A 20,508-nucleotide genomic window follows, 5' to 3' on the forward strand; every position below is an offset into this window, starting at 1 on the left:
CATTGAGGCTAATTTGCTAGCAAAATATGTAGCGGTACAGCTCCTAATTTGTTTGTGTGGGCACTAATTGCTCTTTTACCTGCATGGGAACCAGCTTTGCCATTCTTTAGCCTCTCAGTATTCTGTTGCTGGGAAAGATGTGAGAGCAGCGCACTTAAAAAACTTATGTTAAAAAATCATCGAGATAGACAGGAATGAAGAAATCTTCCTATCATCTGGTATCCCAAACTCTGTGTGTGGTTTGTGCCTAGTCTCTTACCCTTGCTTGCAGGGAGACATGAAACAGTGCAGAGACCTTCCTTGGTTTTCTCTTTTTTTTTTTTTTTTTTATTTATATATATTCTCTTTCATTATTTCCTCACAGCTATGCAAGAAGAGGCTTTGAAGCTGGTTCTGCTGGCTCTGGAAGATGGATCTGCCTTGTCACGAAAGGTCTTGGTTCTCTTTGTGGTTCAGAGGCTGGAGCCGCGATTTCCTCAGGCTTCTAAAACTAGCATTGGGCATGTTGTCCAGCTTCTTTACAGAGCCTCATGCTTCAAGGTATGAAGATTCTGCTCAGAGATTTCATCATGCAGGAAAATGTTTCTTCATATAACAAAAAGATCCCTCAATGTAAAATTCTTTTTAATAAGCATTCACTGTGTCTGAAAAGATTTCTGCTTTTCTTTTTTCATTGTCCTGTACAATTACATGAGTCTAAAAACGGTTACAGAAGATATTTCTGTCAAGTCCCATATGTGTTTAGAGAGTTTCTCCTACATCTGTGATGGCAGTGTGGGCAGAAATTGCAATTCTAAGCTGTAAATCTAAGTTTGAATTCTGTCCGAGTTTAATGGATGCATCATGACTAAACCTGTAAGCAAGTCCGTGTAATGTATCTCCTTGGAAGAGGCCTAAAACTGAAAAATTGCCAGTTCTGTTAACTGAGTGGTGATGTGCTTAGAAACAAAGAAATATGAGGCAGTGGAATATGGGAGTTGTAGTAAAGTAAAGCTGTGTTTGCTGCTTAATGCTATTTAAACGCCCATTCTTATGTGCTAAATTCTTCAGTCTTGTTAAATGAGGAAAAAAAAATGCTTTATTGCTGGTAATTATATTCTAAAGTAAACTAAAAACTGCAGTGCACATAAAATACCTTGATTGGAGAAATGAAGCGATCATGTTGTGATATGTTTACAGAGTGTGGCACTGCAGTGAGTAATGTCTGGGTCAGATTCTGAGTGAGTTACAGTTGGTATCCGTTTCATAGTGACTGCAGTTGATGAAGAGTGCATGTTATTTTAGTAGGCACCAATAGCAGTGTTCACTGCTGGCTAAATGTTTCTCTTGCCTTGTACTTCACATCAGTTTATCCTGCTTAATTGTACTTGGCTTGTTTTTCCGTGCTAGGTGACAAAGCGCGATGAAGATTCCTCCCTGATGCAACTGAAGGAGGAATTTCGTACTTACGAAGCTCTGAGAAGGGAACATGATTCCCAAATTGTTCAAATTGCCATGGAAGCAGGCTTACGCATTGCGCCAGATCAGTGGTCCTCACTGTTGTATGGAGACCAGTCTCACAAATCCCACATGCAGTCTATCATTGACAAGGTAAAGCCACCTAAAATCAGCCCACTTTATCCTGTTTGCAGCTGTTGTAGATTTATGTGCTTGTAACTTGAATACTTAGATTTGCACGTTGTGCCCTGGTGTACTCACCTTACTCATTAATCATTTGCCCTATTATTATAAAACCTGTTACGGCTTGAATAATTGCAATATATGTTTGTAATCTAGTGAATCTTGCTCCTTTCTGTCACCTTGCCATCTCTTTCTTCTTTATCTCTTTCAACAGATGAAAAACCACAGAAGTTAGCTGCATGATTGGCACGTGTCCTTTCTAAACACCTGATAAGTGCCAACACAAAAAAAGAAACTAAAGGTTCATGCTTTCAGGCAGGGAACTAGTCATTAAATTGAAAGAAATCGCTTGTTTACTCTGTACTCAGATGAAGAGAGAGAAGATGAAATGTGTTTCTTAAATAAAATGATTCCACCTCTGGAAATGCCCAGATCACTTTTTTTTCAGAGTGAGCACTAATGAGAGGGCTAATGTTCCCTTCAAATGTTTAAATCAGGGGGTTCCCTATAAATAATAGATCAGACAACTCATAAAACTGCCTAAATTAGGTAGGAAGAACTGAGCCCTAATGTCTTGGTGAATGGTTATAGAAGCTGTGAAACAGTTGCTTTGAGTGCCATTAAGGAGGATTGGCTTTAGGATCTGCTATGTATTTATGTAAGTTTAGCAAGAGGAGCCTTAAAAGTGCTAAGGGATAAAACTGTGTTCCTCAAGTAGAGGAAACATCTTCTGTAACTCATGTATTTGCCCATGTTTTCAGATGTCCTGCCAGACATCTCCTGAAGTTTCTAGGCAAACTTATAGAACTTATAAATGCTAAAATGTGGGATGTTATTAATCTTTTTTCTTTCTTCCACCATGCTCTTTCCTGGCTGCTGTACTCACAGTGCAGTTCTGTTGGTTCAGAAGTTGGAGATATGAGACTCCTCAGAAATATCATATAACTGAACCTTAATATCTGCATTTCTTTCTGCCAACACAGCACAGAAGAGATCATGGGTACATTGCTAGATGTAATGCCAGCCTATTTTGTTTCTTTAGGGCTGTATTTTAACCTACAATATCAAAGAAAAGGTGTGTTCATAACACTGTAAGGGAGAATTAGTACAAGCTGCTGAAGTCGGTCTGTGTGTGGAGAAAAATGTAGTCCGGTTTGTTAAAGCAGCTCTCTGGTCTTGTGGAGTAACCTTGAGAAACCCTGAGGATTGCTTTGCCTGTAGAAAGTTAATTATTACAATTTTTTAAGTTGCAGACCCCAGCCTCATTTGCACAGAGTGTTCAGGAATTAACTATTGCTCTTCAGAGGACTGGAGATCCAGCTAACCTGAATCGTCTTCGACCTCACCTTGAGCTCTTGGCAAATATTGATCCCAGCCCAGGTAAGCCTAGATGCTTTGCAGGGCTGGAGGTGGGGAGGCCGAAAGAAATCACAAGCTCTAGTTTAGCAAGAGGAGCCTTAAGAATGCTAAGGGATGAAACTGTATTCCTCAAGTAGAGGAAACATCTTCTGTAACTCAAATTTAAGATTTTTGAATGGCATTCATAACCAACTTGAGAACAGCAGTGATCTCTGAGAAAATCAACCATTTTGAAGCCAACAAAAAGAATGGAAGGAATAGTTCAGCCACTTTTCTGGAGACACCTTCTTGTTTGTCAGCACCAGGTGAGTGCTGATAAGGATTTGGAATACATACAGTCTTGTGAGATTACACAGTACATACTTCATATTAGGCAATGCTAGCTGGAGGGACTGACAGCAGTCTTAGTTTTCTCCTTCCCCTCTTTAGTGCATTTGCTGCTGTTGGAAGCCAGACTTGCAAAGTGACAGGAGGGTTAGTAGAACCTCTAGTTCAGTGCTTTGGTTGGCACTGTGTTATTTTTGTATCTCCAGTTCTTTACTAGAACAAATTATTTATGAACTGATGGGAGTAATTAAGGACTTCCATTAATCCCCTATCTAAAAATTGTACATCTTTTCCATTACTCTAAAAACTGTACATGTTAGTTGTTGATCCAAGGTCTCCAGACAGCAGACACTGCACTCAGTAGACACCCTTGAAGGCAGCTTAAGACTGTAGGGCGCCTTCCACGTGAACAATTTCAGACATCAAAGTAAAATTTTGATAGATAAAAGCTTGGCAAGAGTCTGTCTTAATGAGACACATTATCTTAAGGAATCTGTAGATCTGCAAAACTGTGGATGATGATCTAAAGAGGGGAAATTAGGTGAAAAGAGCATAACTGGGAAATTAAGATGTTGACAGAGAAGAAAGCGATGAAAGATGTTGGAAAAGTCAGCAGCAGGAATAGAAGAGAGAGTGCTAAAACTGAAGCTTTATTTTATACCTGTTGATATTTGTGAAATTGAGACTAGTGTGAAGAATATGAATGCCTAACCTGACATCAGGAGATGAAAAGTTGTAGATAGTCTCTATATTTTTTTAAGCCAAAAAAGATACCTTCTAAATGAGAACATGCTGCACTTAGCAGTTAAAGGCAATGCAGTGGTTTCTCAAATCTTTTACATTGTAAGAATTCTGTCTCTGACTACTATGTACTGACAGTTTGGAAATTTCAGTGGGTGAGTCTGATCTTGAAGTCATTTCTCTGCTGTGCCATGGAGCTGCTTCCCTGCTATTCTCTGTAGGTATGCTGAAATTCCTTGGGAATCAAGTACTTGTGAGCAGAACGGGATGTAATTGTGTTAAAGATCTTGAAACACACTCAGTGAAGCTCATTGAGGTCCAATATATTGCAGCAGAGTGTGTCAGCATACTGTGGAGTGTCTTCTGTTGGAACAGGTTAAAGGACAAGTCAGCTAGAGAGAGCAGATGCCCCTGTGGGTCTGAAATTGCACTTCATTCACACTGCTGCGTGCTAGATGGTTGGATGCATAGATTTGCTCTGTGTCCCATGTGTTTGCATGTGAGACACAGCAGCTTTGTTTACTGCTCAGTAACTGACTGTGTGATCTAGGCCATTGATAATGGCATTTGTGCAGAATGATTTTGCCTAAAGGAATCTGAGTGTGAAGTGGGATTTTGATTTTCCATTACATGCAGGGTTTGTACAAGGCATTTCCTCTGGAGTTCTGTGGGGTATGAAATCCCTTGTAAAAGGAGAACGTCGATGTGATAGTAGTAGACTTGCTGTCTGACTTATTTTCTGTGGTTCAATATTGAGTCTGTAGGTAGCTTTATTCTTTGAATGGTGTGTACCTCTGAAAAACAATGCTTCATCCTCTTTTATTCCATTACTTTTGCTTCTAATAAAACTTGGTAACTTTTTTTTTGGTGATACTGATGGTTTCCTTATACCTGGTTTTGGAAATCCTTCTTCACTTTATTTTGTTTCCTGCTGATACTATAGATGCTCCACCTCCAACATGGGAACAACTGGAAAATGGGCTGGTTGCTGTAAGGACTGTGGTTCACGGCTTAGTTGATTATATCCAGAATCACAGCAAGAAAGGAACTGATCAGCAACAGGTAAAAGCCAAATCATTTAAGAAAAGCTTGCTCCTAAATTTTATTTGGCTCTGTGTAATAGTAGGGGTTTACTGATGTCACCTGGGGAGATCTGACTTCACAAAGAGTATGTTGAGAATGTAGCTGCTCTTTCATATGTATGTATTACAAAAAAAAAAAAAAAAAATTGCATGAATTTGCAGAGTTCATTAGGATGGAAAGAAAACAATCTGATCAAGTTGCAAGCATAGAGATTCCTGATTAGAGGGTGGGGAAGGAAGCTGGGGTGCCTGGCACTGAGCTGTGGGAATTTTCTTGCCTTAATGTGACAGATGTTAGCCACGTCACTCTGTGTTACCAATGATTATTGAATCTATGCTTAATGGAGGTATAAATTGCAAAGTTTTAGGAAGACCGTTTGGGTTCATCAAACAATTTTTTTTGTGTGATTTTTTTGTTGTTGTTTGTTTCAGAATTTGATGTTGCCAAATACAAGTATGAGATAAGCTAATATCATCTCATCACATGGTTCTTTGATCTCATTTTGTTGTTCAACTGAGTTAATCTAAATGCTAGCTACTACTGAGAGACAGAGCTGCTTGCCATACGTTCCCACTCTTTCTGCATTGGCACTCTGCCACCTGGAGAGCTGGTTCAGGGAGCTGAACCCGTGTGGGGAAAAACGATCACAAAATCAGAGTGAATTATTTCAGCTCCTTTTACCTTTTTGTGTTTCACTGCTGCTGTTACTGGCAAGAGGAGAAGCAGTATAAATACACTTGTAGAAATTGGGGTGGGAAAAAAGTGAGGAATTCTGTTTTTTTTGAGAATTACCAGGACTTGGGGCATTTTGCGAGGGAATGCAAAACTCCAAGTGGGGAAGGGAACAGTTGTTGAGTATTGGGCCATCAGCACGTCCTGTCTAAGCCTTTTCCACTGTAGTAGATAGCAGAAATGAAACAAACACAAAAAAAAACAGTTTCCAAATGCCATCTTATAGGTTTTCATCGTCTGCCTGGGTTTCTTGGAGAGCAAGAATTTATTTTTACAGGCCTTTTCCATGGTGGGAAGTCCGATATGGCTTTTTTTCTTCCATCTACTGATCAAATTTTGCTGTAAAACCAGTAGGAACTTGGTATCTTTGAGCCCACCTCTGTCCTGTCAAAGTTTACTTAGGGAGAGTGGAAAATGGGCAGACAGACAGATGGTGAGATTGCAGCAAGTCATTGTTTATTTAGGAACTGAACCAGTAAGAATTCAGAAGACAGCCCATGTCCTGATGACCTGTGTAGGAGTAAGATCATATCCTTAACTGTTCTTTCAGTTTTGTCCGGAAACATACGTTCCAATGGAGCTCCAGTAAGGAATAAGGAAGTTTTGAAAGCCTGATAATGACTCAGTTGACAAAGCTTGTTTTCTGTGATCTGTTGAGCAAACACGGATGCTGCTCCAGTCACTTCTTATTAGGTACTCCTGGAAAGCTTAAATTTGAAGGAATACTCTAGTTACACCTCAGTCTTTTAGTAAGGGAGGATATATCCTGTTCTTGCCTACGTGCACTTATATTCAGATATCTTCTTTTTTTTAACCTTGTCAGCCTCCTCAGCACAGCAAATACAAGACGTACATGTGCCGAGACATGAAGCAGAGAGGAGGATGCCCCCGAGGGGCCAGCTGCACCTTTGCACATTCACAGGAGGAGCTAGAGAAGTAAGTGTACAGATCAGTCCAGTATTTGCTTCACCTTATCCTTAGTTCTTCACATCTAGGAATGGGGAGAGGAAGCGTAACTTGTCTGTTACACCAGCCAGAAACAACTCGAAAATGTTACAGCAGTTACCTGTAAAGTTTTGGAGCTGTTCATTCTTGAATAGAGAATGTTTTGCTTTGTTCAGCAACAGTGCAGCTCTGAAACTTTGATATTTGCACAAGAAGCATTACTTGAGATTTTGGGGATAAACATTATAAACATTTTGTTGGTTTTTTTGTTGTTTTTTTTTTAATTCTTTTGTGTGTATAAATATGCTACTAGATTGCATTCATTGTGGTTACTTCTTCTTGTGTGTTTCTCAACCTGGCTTTATAGTTGAGTGTGAGAGGTAGCTTGATACTGACACGTTCCCAGATCTAGGGTTTTGTTCTTCTGTGCTGCTTTTGCTATTCACAAAGCTAAAGAGCACAGAACTGTGCATTTTTTTCTTGGGCAGTTATCCTGTACAGTTTGGCTGGTACTGTTTAGCTAGTTACATGTGCAACAGCGTGAAGGTGGTTGACTTTATTTCTGAAGAGTAACAAAATGGTGGACATAGGAAGTTTGCAGAAAATAAGCTGAATGGATTACAGATCCAGGCAGGTTATCTGAGTGCAAGCTACTCTGTTTTGAAGCTTATTTATGGTTTTTCTAGGAAAAAAAAGAGAAGCTGTATTGAGAGTTGAAAGAAAAAAAGTGTATGCAACTTGACCTCTGGTTTCAGGACTAAAGTTTCCAAGCAGAATACTTGTTTTCTGCAATCAGGAGACAACTCCAGAGATTTGGAAATGGTGTCTGCTTTTTCTTTAAACCTCTAAAGCTTCAAGTAGTGGTACAGCAGTTCATTAGCTATACAGCAGGCAATACATAGGCAAAAAGAAATAAAAAGAGGAGAGCACGTGGTGTTAGAATGAGAAAGGCGGTTCTTCAAGCTAAGCAGAATGGGGACTTTGGTACTTTTTTTGCAGAAACAATTGGATTTTTTCCCCTTTTGTCGTAATATTAAGATGAAGACTGGTAGTACTATTTTGGATGATTGACAAGGGTGGTGAGTCAGTATTAGTGCCTCTAAACTAGTAGTGTATATCAAGGACAGTTTGTCAGGTTTGCAGGTGGAGGAGGCCAATTTTATCCAGACTGGATTGTTTGCTTTAGTGATAATGTTGTCCTGGGGCAAGTGAGGTGAGTGCTGTGTGTCAGCTGCAGCAGTTACTGTAGGCAGTTGGAAAACTTTGAGTTCTGATTCCTCCTTGTGCCTTTTATCTCTGCTTAATTCCTTTTAGTAGATTGCGCTTTAATTGTTCTCCTTTTAGAAATATTTAGTATGAGTAATATGCATGGCAGAATCCCTGAAATAAACTTTTCTGGGGGAAGAAAATAGTTGCTGCATAACTGTTACATACCTGTGTATAGCTTTAATTTTGCAAGGTGGGTTTATAGGGAAGTATGTGATGATGTCTTGATAGCAAATTGTCGTCTTGTGCTGCTTAAGTAACTTGGAATGGACCGAGGACAAGTCTGATTTTGGTGGGGGTGTTTCTGTTTCTGTTGATGTTGTTTGTTTAAGATGATTTTTGTCCTGCGCACCTGGAGACTGCAACATTGTGTTTTGAGGAAGAATCCAGAGGGATACACTGTATAACTGTGTTTCTTTCTAAGCATTGTATTATGGCGTGTATCTAGAAATGTTTGCTGTGGTTTTGGAATGAGTGTTTGTATGTGTGTGTCTGTCTCTTGAGCGTACTGTTGTGCTCTAGATGAGCAAGCAGGGATTGCTAGCTGTCTTCCTCCTGCAATTTATATGCAGACCTTCAAAAGGTCAGGAGCTAGGAGGCACTGCACCTCCATGAGACCTAATATGAGTGAGATGACCAGAAGTTATTGGCAGACAGAACATGGCGTGCTGCTGCCTTTGCAGGGAAAACCAGTTTAGCCTGGAGTGGGATGGCCAAGTAAAGTGATACATTGAGTCTTGGGAGTTCATTTCAGCTCACCTCCGTGTCTCCAGCTGGCAGGAAATGCCAGAATGACTTCTGAGCAGCGTGTGTTTAGAATGCCTTAAACTGTCTGTCCCTCCTCGGGTGCTCATAGTGTGTTAATATCTGTTTATTCCTATTAATATGTTCTGAACGATGCCTCCTGTCATTACCACATAACTTGGATTTAAAGTCTTGTTGTGTTGTCATCTCACTTTGCTCAGAGCGTTTGCTTCAGCCAGTCCAACCCCTGTGAAGGCTTCCCACATAGGAAACAGTCTCTTGCTCTGTGAGCACTCAGGCTAACAGATGTGCCTTCCCACTTGTGTTCCTGTTTCTAAGCTAATAGCAGGAGGCTTAGTGGAGGACCTTCAACTCTGGAATTTGCTCTCTTTGTTAGTCTGGTACCATCAGTCTGCTGGTGTTTTAAAAGGCTCTTTTTTGTTCATCAAAAGCTGTTAGATTTTGACTTATATTGTGTTTAGAGATTTTTCTCTCTGTAGTCATTTATCAAACCATGCAAGTGGTATAAGCTGTATATGCTATAGTAATGTAGATCTTGATAGATCATGCTTTGTAAAGATGATACAATTTTGACACTACGGACTTAAGTTGGCTTACTGTTGGACGAATGGTGTAAAAGGGAATCTGATCGTCTTCTATCATTCCTTTAGTTGTCTGGTGTTGGTTTATTGAAGTCTTTATGTAGAGAATAGTCTGTGAATCTTGCTTTGAAACTTCCATTATTACAGGTCGTATTTCATATGCTGTTTGTTCTTTGGTTGGTTTGCTCCGTTACGGTTGTAATGGATATATGTGCAGGAGGTAAGATTTCAGATTCTCTGAGCTCTGAGTGCTTGGTGTACTTGTCATGAAAAATCCATCCTTGGTGTGACCGATACTAGTTCGTTTGATTGAAATTGATATCAACGTGTCGAATTGCAGTGAGATCCCAGTCTGCCAGGTATTAATAATAAATCCCTCAAGTCATTAGGAAACATGAATGAAATATGAACTTGAAGCTTCGGGTGCCACCTGTGTTTGGGGGAAAAAAAAAATCTTGAAAGTCCTTTCAGTGTTTTGTTTTGGCTTTTGACGTGTAACTTCTGTTTTGAAGATTTCGTAAAATGAACAAACGTCTGGTTCCAAGAAGACCTTTGAGTGCCTCCCTGGGCCAGCTGAATGAGGTGGGCCTGCCTTCAGGAGCTATCCTCTCGGATGAAGGGGGAGTGGACTTGCCCAATAGGAAAACCTCTGCTCTGCCAAATGGAATTGTGTCAACAGGCAGCACAGTGACGCAACTTATTTCTCGAGGGACTGACTCCAGTTATGAAAGTGCTCTGAAGCCAGGGAAGATGGACCATCTGAGTAGCAGTGCCCCCGGATCCCCTCCTAACTTGTACGGGTCTTCCTAACTGTTGTTCAAAGTGCTGTGTGTTAATATGCAGTAGAAACAAAGTAAACCCATTCTTTAGGAAAGAAACAGAATGGTTTTCTTGTTGTTTTGTTTTGTAGTGGTAGAGTGCAATAGAAAACTATAGCTTAAACTATAAATTGCATTACATCCCTGATTGCTTATATTTTAATTGGAAGAGATGATGCAAGTCTTCAGAAAGTGAGATATAGACAGAGTGCCTGTGAACTGTATCAGCTGTTAATGGGCAATGTCATTTTTCTACTTTTTAGGCTGGAATCTGTCCCCAAGAGCTCTATTTCTGCCTTACCAGTGAACCCTCATCCTGTGCCTGCTCGGGCACCAACAGATCTGCCTTCAGTGTCTGTCACAAAACAGTTGCAAATGGTACCTCGTGGATCTCAGCTGTATAATACTCAGCAGGCAGATATCTTTTATCAAGATCATAGGGGAACTGCCCCACCATTTGAGCCAGCACCCTACCAACAAGGTAAATTTGAGGCCAAGCTCTCTGTCTTTTGATTTACATACCAGTTTTATTTTTCCTTCTCACCTTGGTGTTTATGTTTCCGATCAGTTTTTTCTGCATGTTATGGAGACTTTAGGCATTACTGTGGTTATGGTAAAGTACAATGGAAATGCATGTGTCAGGATGCTGCACAGGTGTGCTTTAGTGTGTAAATGCATTTGGTGAGTTACCTCCTGCCAGACTGCTTAGGTCTTGATTGAGGACTCTGTTTTCATTTGCTTTAGAGGTTTTTGTCCACTGTACTAAGTCCTCTTTCTTCAGTTTTTCTGAACAGTTGGCCAGGTCAGGAAATTAATAGGGTAACCCTCAATTCAACTTGATGCAGGAATAATGGAAAGAAACATTTAAGCTGCAGAGGGATTTATTCTTGAGGGGTAAAATAAGTTCTTTAATGCAAGGTGTGTCAATATTTCAGAAATGTGTGCTCATGCATATGATGGGTAGAAACGAGTGAAAGTGGAGAACAGCTGGGCACAAGAAACAATGTTAAAAAAATGGAAATAATAATAATAAAAATAATAATAATAAATAATAGTAATAAATAATAATGGGAAAGGAAAAGTAAAGGACACAGGAGGAGAAGTTATATGTGAAGAGACCAAATGGAGAAAGAAAATATTGAAGAATATTTATAAAAAAAAAAAAAACAAAACAAAAAAAACACAAACCTACAGCTATATTAACATGGGGAATTAGTCTTGTCTTGAAAGAAGAAATTGAAGAGAGAACTGAAATAAAGTGAAAATAATGTCATAGAAAAAGAAAGGAAGTGACTAAGGGAAGCGGAAAGAAGAAGCTCTAGAAAGGAGTGGAGGAAAGCATTTGGGGGAATAGGAAGCTTGTATTTAATTTTTGCATGCCAGTGAAGATGTAAGCTACCCACAAAGTTGAATGTGCTCATACTTAGTGATGTGCCCCTGTCCATATATGTTTTTAAATTATCCAGAAATTCCAGATGAATTACCTGAAACATTCAGGTAATTAGCAGATGTGATTTTTAGAGATCTTCCTGTGGTTCACAGTACTGAAATTTGCTGCTGCTTTTCAAGAGGTGGAAGGAATATTTGAATAACTTTAAAAACCTCATCAGTCCCTGTTTGTGCAGGCAGTGACTGATGTGTTGGGGCAAACTGAGCTTTAGTTGCATGGATAGAGGCATACAAAATGATGGTTCCTTTTGCTTTTAGCTCTCCTCTAGCTAAAAGCATTCATGTGAAAAGAGAGACATCCTAGTGAATTAGTTCTAGTTATTATGCTGTGGTACCTGTGGTGGGCTCGATCTCGCTGCCTTTTCTTCAGCTACGGTAATCTTTACATCTTGCTGTCACTTGTGCTTTGGATCGAATCCTGCTTCTCCAGGATTTTCTGAAGTGGTCATTGAGTAGAAACACCTATTAGACAGCGGTGGCAAACAATAAATGTGAATGAATTTATTCCTGTGATCGTGATACTTGTAAACTGCAGTATTTGGATCAACCTGCGTTTACGAACGATTGTTGTAATTAATTTCTGTATTTCGTTTGTCTTTTTCTTGCCTAAATTCAGGAGTTTACTATCCTCAAACCATGTCTCGCTTTGTGCGGCCTCCTCCATCAGCTCCAGAACCCGGTCCGCCTTATTTAGACCATTACTCACCCTACCTTCAGGATCGTGTGGTGAGCCCCCAGTACACACAGCCGCAGCAATATCCTCCCATGGGACAGCCCATATATCCACCACACTACGACAGCCGCCGCGTGTATCCCCCTGTGCAGCCCTATCAGCGAGAGGAGATGGGGACAGGGCTTCCTCGGCCCATTGAAATTCCACAAGCAGCTGTACCCTCCTACGTACCTGAATCCAGGGACAGATACCCACAAGCGGAGGGTTATTGCCCAATGGCTCCGCATCTCAGTCAGATCAGACCTTCCTGCCACCGGGTACGGTTTTCCTATTGTGTTTTTGAAATCGTTCCCCAGAGAGAAAATACAAACTAGTTGAGAAATGGATCTTTCTTTTTTTTTTTTTTTTCAATAAGGTGATGGTTTTATGAGGAATTAAAAAAAAAAAAAAGGAGAATTTGGTGAAGCTGATGAAAACCAGAAGGCTGTTTATTATTGACCAACTAGGCAATTGTAATGATGTTAGTGTGTAAAAAAGCAGCTTGCTGCTTAGAGCTTGAAAAGTATAAGTACCGTAGTTTTCCATTTCTTGCAACATACAGCTGCCATCCCTTGCTTGGATAAAACATTTTCTAATTTAGTAATTCAGTATGTTAATGCTTCAGAAGTTTTGTAATGTATTTCTGTCTTAATTTCAGCCTCATCCCAGCCTGGATGAACTGCACCGACGAAGGAAAGAGATCATGGCACAGTTAGAGGAGAGGAAGGTTATTTCCCCACCTCCTTTTGCACCTTCTCCAACCTTGCCTCATCCTTTTCATTCAGAAGAGGTAAGCATATTTTTACTTGTGAGTATGGTTAGAAAATATTGTAGAGTTTTTTGTGTGTGCTGACAAGTGACAATAACAAGAAAATTAGAACAGTACTGTGTTGAAAAACATTGTGGAGATAATCATATCTTGCAGGTGTGAAGCCCTTGTAGTATGATCTCCAATGTGGCTGGCTAGTATGTGATCTACCACTGATCTGAAGTGATCTGCTGTAGGTGCCACCAAGGGAATTAGATCAAGCCATTATTAATTGAGGTTGTCAGGCTTTAAGTCACTAAACTTGACTTCATTCATTCCCGACAAGTTTTGAGTTACCCAACAGTTTGACAGAGATGTGGGGCTTCTTTGGTATTGTTTGTTTTTTAAACGAGGGTTAATATATAACTCTCATACTGAGCAAGTGAACAGTTGACACTGGAACTGTTACCAGGCGATCAGGATTTGATATGTGTTGTGCCTGTTGTGGCCTAACTCCAAATGGATTCAATTTAAAAAATAATAACAATAATAAATTCTGATGGTGTCTTTTTAAGCTCAGTGCTGCTGATCTAATCAGTTGTGGCTGTGAAGCTGCATCTTCTCCTTACTGACAGAACCAGATCTTTGTTTTTGTACAGTACTTAGACGAAGACCTGAAGGTAGCTGGGAAATACAAAGGAAATGACTACAGCCAGTACTCTCCCTGGTCCTGTGACACCATCGGCTCCTACATTGGAACCAAAGATGCAAAACCCAAAGATGTTGTGGCAGCAAGGAGTGTGGAGATGGCGGTATGTAGGGAGTACGGGAGCACTGAAGAAAGGTTACTGCTTCTCCAGGTTGGGAAGGACTCTTTGCTCTCCGTGTTGATGGCAGTACTTGTGATGGACTTTTAAGCTCAAAAGTGCATCATAGTGAAAGAGTGTATTTGCAAGTGAGCGGAGTGCTCTGCTTTTGAGGTTATAAACAGCCTGCATTACTGTTTTTAAATTCTGGATGTAGATGCAGGCTAACTACTCTGCCATGGTTCTTTATGCTTACTTGGAATCTAAAAATGACTCTGCAGGCAGCTTGTTAATTAGACACATCCATCTGTTGCTTCCTTTACTCCTCTCTGTAATAGGGAGATACCATAACTTTGTGCTATTAATTCCATTTACGGTGATTATGACTGCTGTCAACTGTATCATTAGATGCTATTAGAAAGACTTCCTGAGATGTCGTGACCACAAGAATGCTCTATATTTGCTTGAAATTTCTCAAAGGAAGTGTAGTCATAACACTTGATTGATTCATCTTGAGAACAGTTTCCAACTCTTTGCTGTGCATATTCAGTCCTTCACTGATGCTATGACTGGATATGGTGTTACTTCATGCAGCTGTGTTTTTCTAGATCACTTCTGCAAAAAGAAAGGGGCAGAGCTACTGGGGGGCCACTACTGGGAGACGTGAGTGTAGGAAAAAAATCTGATTCTGAAGTAACACCACTGTTCTGTTTCTTCCTAACATTTCAGAAGAAGTATAGTGTTAGTCCTTGGAAGTAGAAATGCCTGCAGACCTTGAAGGGAAATGTCTGTTTTTTCTGAGGGACTATTTTAGAGATGCTGAAAATACATAATGCTGGATTTCATGCATTTGGCATTGTGACTTTTGCTGCTTTAACTCCTCGTCACTCAGTAAAAAGAAGTACATGAGAATTGATGCTATCATCTAACAGACTCGAGATGAAAATGTCAGGCTTTTTTTAGAATCCCTTTGCCTAATGCTTCTTTCAGCATGTTAAATTTCTTTAGTTTTCAGCTCAGCAGTGATTTCTACTGTCATCCCTTTATTCCTGTTTGTTACCTGGTCAATTTCCATCAGTCCTCTCCTCACTGAAAGCTTGCAGAGTTTTAATTTTGAGCTGTAATGAAGCGATTTTAAAATTTTGACTTCTCTCTGGTCTTTTGTGGCCCCTAAGAGTGTTGACTATGAACCTCAGTTAGAAACTGGGGTGTTCCAAACAGTACTACTGCTTAAAGAAAAATCTGACTATGGAGAGATGCATTGTACATGTCCAAGTAAGTGTTTTATGACTGATTCCAATTCTGCAGGCTGTTAGATGATAAAGGCCTTAACCCTGTGCTTCAGAGGCATTTCTTTTGGACTGTGGAAGGAATATGTATTCCTCAGTGATGCCTACTGATCTCCTTGATTTTATTCTCTAGTTCTTCACTGCTTGTCCCATTAAACTTTCTCTGTCTTCCATCGGCTGCTGCTCTCTTCTCTTGGTTTGCTCTGTTGGCAACTGTTTCACATTGGTGGTAGTGGTGAACATCTTAAGCTAATGATTCGTGAACCAAAAGCAGCAGAGATATAAACTGCAGAACAGGAAGACTATTTGGTTTTGCTCTCTTCTGATTAAATTCTTCTTTCCCATCTCTTGTCTAGAACGTGGATAGTAAAGCCATGCGTGACCAACGATTAGACATGCAGAGAAGAGCAGCAGAGGCTGGTGATGATGACCTCATTCCATTTGGAGACCGACCGACTGTGTCGAGATTTGGGGCTATCTCTCGTACTTCCAAAGCAATGTACCAGAATTCTGGTCCCATTCAGGCCATGGCGGTTCAGGGAGCTTCCACCAAATCAATCATTTCAGGTATGCACGTGCTCTGGGATTCTGATGGTTGTCACTGTTTTCTTCAGTGCTACAGTATAGTGCAAAGTGAACAGGCTCTGAGCTTCTTTCTTGCCTCAGAAATACAGTTAAGGTGTATGTTATGACCGTAAAATAACTGCTAGAGCTGTGGCAGACTGAGAAACCCAGATAAAAAGCTGCAGCTTCTTCCTGTTCCAAGGACAGATTTGTTCACACACAGAATGTGCGTTGGTAACTTGTCAGTGATACAGGAAAATTAATTTGTTCTCCTGGTCCCTCTGAGGTGAGGTTACTTTAAATCTGTTGCAGCAGAATCTAGAAATTGGCTGCTTTCTCAGGTATGAGTTAGCTGAGTGATTTAAGTGATAATTTTGTAGGATTACAACATGACTTGTTTTCCTTGTTTGCTGGCAGACTACAGTCCTTACGGAACTCATGGTGGCTGGGGAGGCTCTCCATATTCTCCCCATCAGAATATACCTTCTCAGGGACGTTTCAATGACAGGTAGAAGTGTTCTACTTTTTTTTTTTTCTTCTGCCTTTTTCTAAGATCTTCCTTTTTATCTCTTTCCTTCTGTACCAGCTCAATTATTATTATTTTTAATCTCCTTACTTCTCGTTGTTTTTCTGATCTCAAAGGGAGAGACTGTCCATGTCAGATGTGGCTGGTCATGGAAAACAGTTGCCCTCAGCTGAGCGGGAGCAGCAACTGCGCATGGAGCTGCAGCAAGTGGACCATCAGATTAGCCAGCAGACACAAATGAGAGGACTGGAGGTTGGTACCAACACTTGTAAGAGTGATGAGAAGTGGCAGGGAGAGAGAGATGGAGCTAACTTTTCATATGGAGCTGCTTTTTGTATGTTGATGACCCTTTTCTCTGTAATAATACTCAGTATCAATATTTAATTCTCTGATGATAGACATTAGGACTGTGGTAGAAGTGTAAACTTCTTTGCTTAGCACCAGAAACTTCCAGGACTTCACAATTAAGCAAATCAACACCAAACTTGAATGTGCACTCTGCTCATTCATGTTTGCTTTCATTATCTCTCTCACTCCCCCTCTCTGTTCACCTGTTCACTCAGAGGCAAACTTCTTTTTCCAAATGGCTGTTTGTTCCTCTTGGCTCCACTGGCCCTGAAAATGTCTGATTCTGTGTGCAGACAGCTGTGTGACCTTCATCTGTTTCATGTTTGGCTTTGTGTTGTACCTGTTTCTTCCTGAATAGCACAAGCCACAGAAGTGAAAATTAACTATTAAGTACAGTTAACTGAACAAATTAAAGCTTAATATTTTGTCTCCTTTTGGAAGAAATGTTGTCACTTGCAACATAAAGAAATATGGGAGTCTGCATTTGTAAAGGAATTAATGAGCTGAAATTTTTGTTTGTATTTTGTGAGATTTAAATAGAAGGAGAAATACCAGGGCATAACGAAGCAGTGGATATAGCAAATCTTTTGTTGTTTTTTTTTTTGCTTGTTTCATTTTCGTAATACATTGAGCAGGGGAAAAATCAGTAAACATTTCTGTCTTCAGAAAACACTAGAAAACTATTTTAAGTTCCTCAGCAAGTACTCCTATCAGTTGTCTTTGCAGGAGGAATTGCTATAAGTAGTGAGTGGTTAGCAGTTTCTACTGAAGCTATGGCTGTGTGAGAACTTGTGTCAAGTTAGAAGGATTGTTGCTGATTTGTGATAACGGCTGACAAATTTGAAGTGGCAGCAGCAGTTACAAGTAGTCTGTATTTTTTAGATACTTGAAACGTAACTTGTGTTTTCGTGCTCTTGTTTGGGAACAAGAGATTGTTCAAAATTTTGCATGTCTACTTTTGCCATAATGGAAGAGTATTGGAAAGTTTTCAAAACCCTTGAATGTCCTGCCTCTCCTCCTCATTGTTACTGCAGTTGTGTCAGTGTTAAATCCTACATAGTTGAGTTTGAACTTCGATTTTACTGTAGTGGATGGTAAATCCAACAATTTGGATTTGTTGGAACACACAGGTTATTGTGAGAAACAGCAGCCTTCAGGTTGTAAGTATATTTGTAATACAGAAAGCTTTATAATTTGCCTGCTACCACGTTGTCACAGTCACTAAAATTCAAGTCTGAGCATAAATAACTAGATTATCTTGCTTTTTTTTTTTTTTTGTCAAATTAATGAGCGCCTCTACTTATAGACCAGCCATATGCTTGGCTGTGAGTAGATGGTGCAGTTCTCAGTGTCTAAATGCAGAGCACAAACTCACAGAACTCATTCCCAGATGTTAACAGATTTTTGGAGTGGCTGACATGGTTACTGCTTTTAACTTGGCTGCTGATAACCTGTGACTACAGTCTTCTGACCCTCTCTCTTCCTGTGCTTCCTTATCTGGGTCAGTAGAGAATGACATATGCCATTATCTTATATATATACTGAACTCTAACATAGTGGTGTGATAAATTCTACACTGTAAAACAAAGCAGCAGGTTTATGTATCTGCTCTTATCTTTTCTCACCAGGTAGCTCACAAAAGAGTTTTTGCTCTTATGCTTTACCTTACTTTCAGGAAGGGAGAGGCATGCAGGGAATATCCATGCAAATTTGTTACAGTAAAAGGTTTTTAAACACTTCAAAAATGGAAAGATATGTCTGTATGTAGAAGAGATGTTTGAAGTTGCATTGAAATTATTTCAGGTGGGACCTTGTTAAGCATGGAGTGAGAAGGTCTTGGTTTTACAAATAAGCAATACTCCAGAGTTATAGCCTAGTGCCCTTTTTGTGCTTGCTGTGCCATGTGCTCAGTTGTGTATGTGCTTGGCTTTATGCATTTAGGCTGTTAGTAACAGGCTGCTGTTGCAGAGGGAGGCGACTACTCTGGCAGGCCAACCACAGCCCCCACCCCCACCTCCCAAGTGGCCTGGGATGATCTCAAGTGAACAGCTGAGCTTGGAGCTACACCAGGTGGAAAGGGAAATTGGGAAGAGAACCCGGGAGCTGAGCATGGTGAGTGCTGTGGGGCTGGGAGGCAGAGAGGTGGAGTGGAGGGCTGTGTAGCTGCCTGCAGCCCTTTCACCCCAGCAAAATGGCTCTCTGCTGGCTGCCAACAGCTGGAGTCACCCATCTCCCTCTTCACCTCTTGATTCTTCGAAACCTCCAGAGAAGTTTTGTGATTCTTTGTAAAGGATTTGAATTTGAGCCACTTTAAAATACTCTGCTTTTATTTTGTTGCTGTTTGAAAATGAGCGTGGCGCTGGATTTGCTGAAAATATGAATTGTCTCCAAGATCACTGTGCTGTGAGTTGTGTAAATTGCTTTAGTACAGAAAACATCTCCTGCAGGTGTTGGCTAGTGTTCAGTGGTCTGTGTGCTGTTACAGTCTATGGTCTTTGTGTGTTCTTACAAGAATTACCCCTTCCTTTCAGAAAGTACTGCGTCCTGAGATGATGAGAATATCTTACTGAGTCTCTTTTCTTGTCTCATGGCTTTTGTGGGCTGCACTTTGCAACTCCAATTTACAGGCATTCATCACTGATCCCAAAGAAAAAGTCTCAGGTTCTTTTAACACCATGTTAAAGAGTTATTTCTTCTCCCCCCCACCCCTTTTTTTTTTTTTTTTAAAATAAAAGGAAAGCCAGTCTTCACTGGATATAAAAAACAAACTGGGCACCACTAAACAGACAGAAAATGGACAATTAGAACCACAAAGCAAGGTTCCAGCTGAGGACCTCACACTGGCATTCAGGTAACATGAATACTATGAGCTTTCTTTGCACAACAGGGAAATGGCTTAATTGGGGTCAGACTGTTATATAAATACATACCTCTTGCCTCATGTTTCTGATGTGGAAGCAACTGCTAGGAAAAGATTGTACAAATCCAGTTGTTGTAGTGTAAGTGTGAATTAAGGGCCATTTCAGCTGATGGGTAGCTCGCTGTACAATAGTTAACACGGCAGAAAAACTGCTGTATTTTTCAGACCAGAAGTTCATCTAGTCAGTATTGGATGGTTAATAGGGGGGAGTGGGAAATGCACAGTGAGAGTAGAAGAATTATCTTCTGATTTAGTTTCAAATGAATGTTCCAGATGTGAGGGGGAAGTTATTCCATCCCGGTTTGTAATGTGAGTGCTGTGTAGGATAGTACATAGCTTTGAAACCGAGTTCATTTTTATTAGGAGGCAATAATTTTTAATGTAGATTCTAGAATTAGTTTGATACTCAGTTGAAATAAGTTGTTGGCTGGCAGTGCTGGGGAATCTACAGTTTTCATTGGCTACAAGTATCTGCAGATACTCAGATGTTATCAGAAAAGCTCAAATGCTGCAGATGCGTCATTACTCAAGACTGTGGTACTTCATGCACGTGGTTTGGAATCTGCATATTTATTCAGAGAATGCATCCTTTTCAATAGTTCATGAAAGTCCACACTTCTTATATCCGCTCTTAGCTCTCCTTTGCACCATTAGACTGAGACTTCCAAAGGGGAAACTGTTTCTGTTGCTATTTTAGTACAAAACCCTGAAAGTAATGAAATAGAAACAACTTCCATACATCCATGCATGTTAAATATTCTGGAATGAATGTGTGTATCATGCAGAGCTTATCTAGAATACTAAAGGCATTTGGTTTTGTTTGTTTTCGTAAAATCTTATGTCTTCCTGATGAGATCTGAAGTGTAGCAGACAGCCTATTCGTTGTGCATAGTTTGTGATTACACATGT

The 20,508-nt window shown here is 40.2% G+C and overlaps 1 protein-coding gene across 12 annotated transcripts in view; it reads left to right on the forward strand.

The window, feature by feature from the left end:
• RC3H1 (ring finger and CCCH-type domains 1) overlaps nucleotides 1–20,508 on the forward strand; it is a 57,101-nt gene that overhangs the window by 27,983 nt on the left and 8,610 nt on the right. For 4 of the 12 annotated variants that reach the window (XM_052666160.1, XM_052666163.1, XM_052666162.1 and 1 more), the window contains exons 5-19: nucleotides 365–540; nucleotides 1,390–1,590; nucleotides 2,868–3,000; nucleotides 4,991–5,109; nucleotides 6,686–6,798; nucleotides 9,932–10,213; nucleotides 10,501–10,718; nucleotides 12,303–12,676; nucleotides 13,057–13,188; nucleotides 13,788–13,958; nucleotides 15,598–15,808; nucleotides 16,223–16,313; nucleotides 16,448–16,583; nucleotides 18,621–18,791; nucleotides 19,415–19,530. In XM_052666160.1, the coding sequence (XP_052522120.1) occupies nucleotides 365–540; nucleotides 1,390–1,590; nucleotides 2,868–3,000; nucleotides 4,991–5,109; nucleotides 6,686–6,798; nucleotides 9,932–10,213; nucleotides 10,501–10,718; nucleotides 12,303–12,676; nucleotides 13,057–13,188; nucleotides 13,788–13,958; nucleotides 15,598–15,808; nucleotides 16,223–16,313; nucleotides 16,448–16,583; nucleotides 18,621–18,791; nucleotides 19,415–19,530 (2,644 nt within the window). The remainder of the gene's footprint in view (nucleotides 1–364; nucleotides 541–1,389; nucleotides 1,591–2,867; nucleotides 3,001–4,990; nucleotides 5,110–6,685; nucleotides 6,799–9,931; nucleotides 10,214–10,500; nucleotides 10,719–12,302; nucleotides 12,677–13,056; nucleotides 13,189–13,787; nucleotides 13,959–15,597; nucleotides 15,809–16,222; nucleotides 16,314–16,447; nucleotides 16,584–18,620; nucleotides 18,792–19,414; nucleotides 19,531–20,508) is intronic. The other 8 variants (XM_052666165.1, XM_052666166.1, XM_052666168.1 and 5 more) reach the window with 6 other exon arrangements.

Source organism: Tympanuchus pallidicinctus, unplaced genomic scaffold (assembly GCF_026119805.1).
Source record: "Tympanuchus pallidicinctus isolate F22 unplaced genomic scaffold, pur_lepc_1.0 scaffold7, whole genome shotgun sequence".
Taxonomy (NCBI): domain Eukaryota; kingdom Metazoa; phylum Chordata; class Aves; order Galliformes; family Phasianidae; genus Tympanuchus; species Tympanuchus pallidicinctus.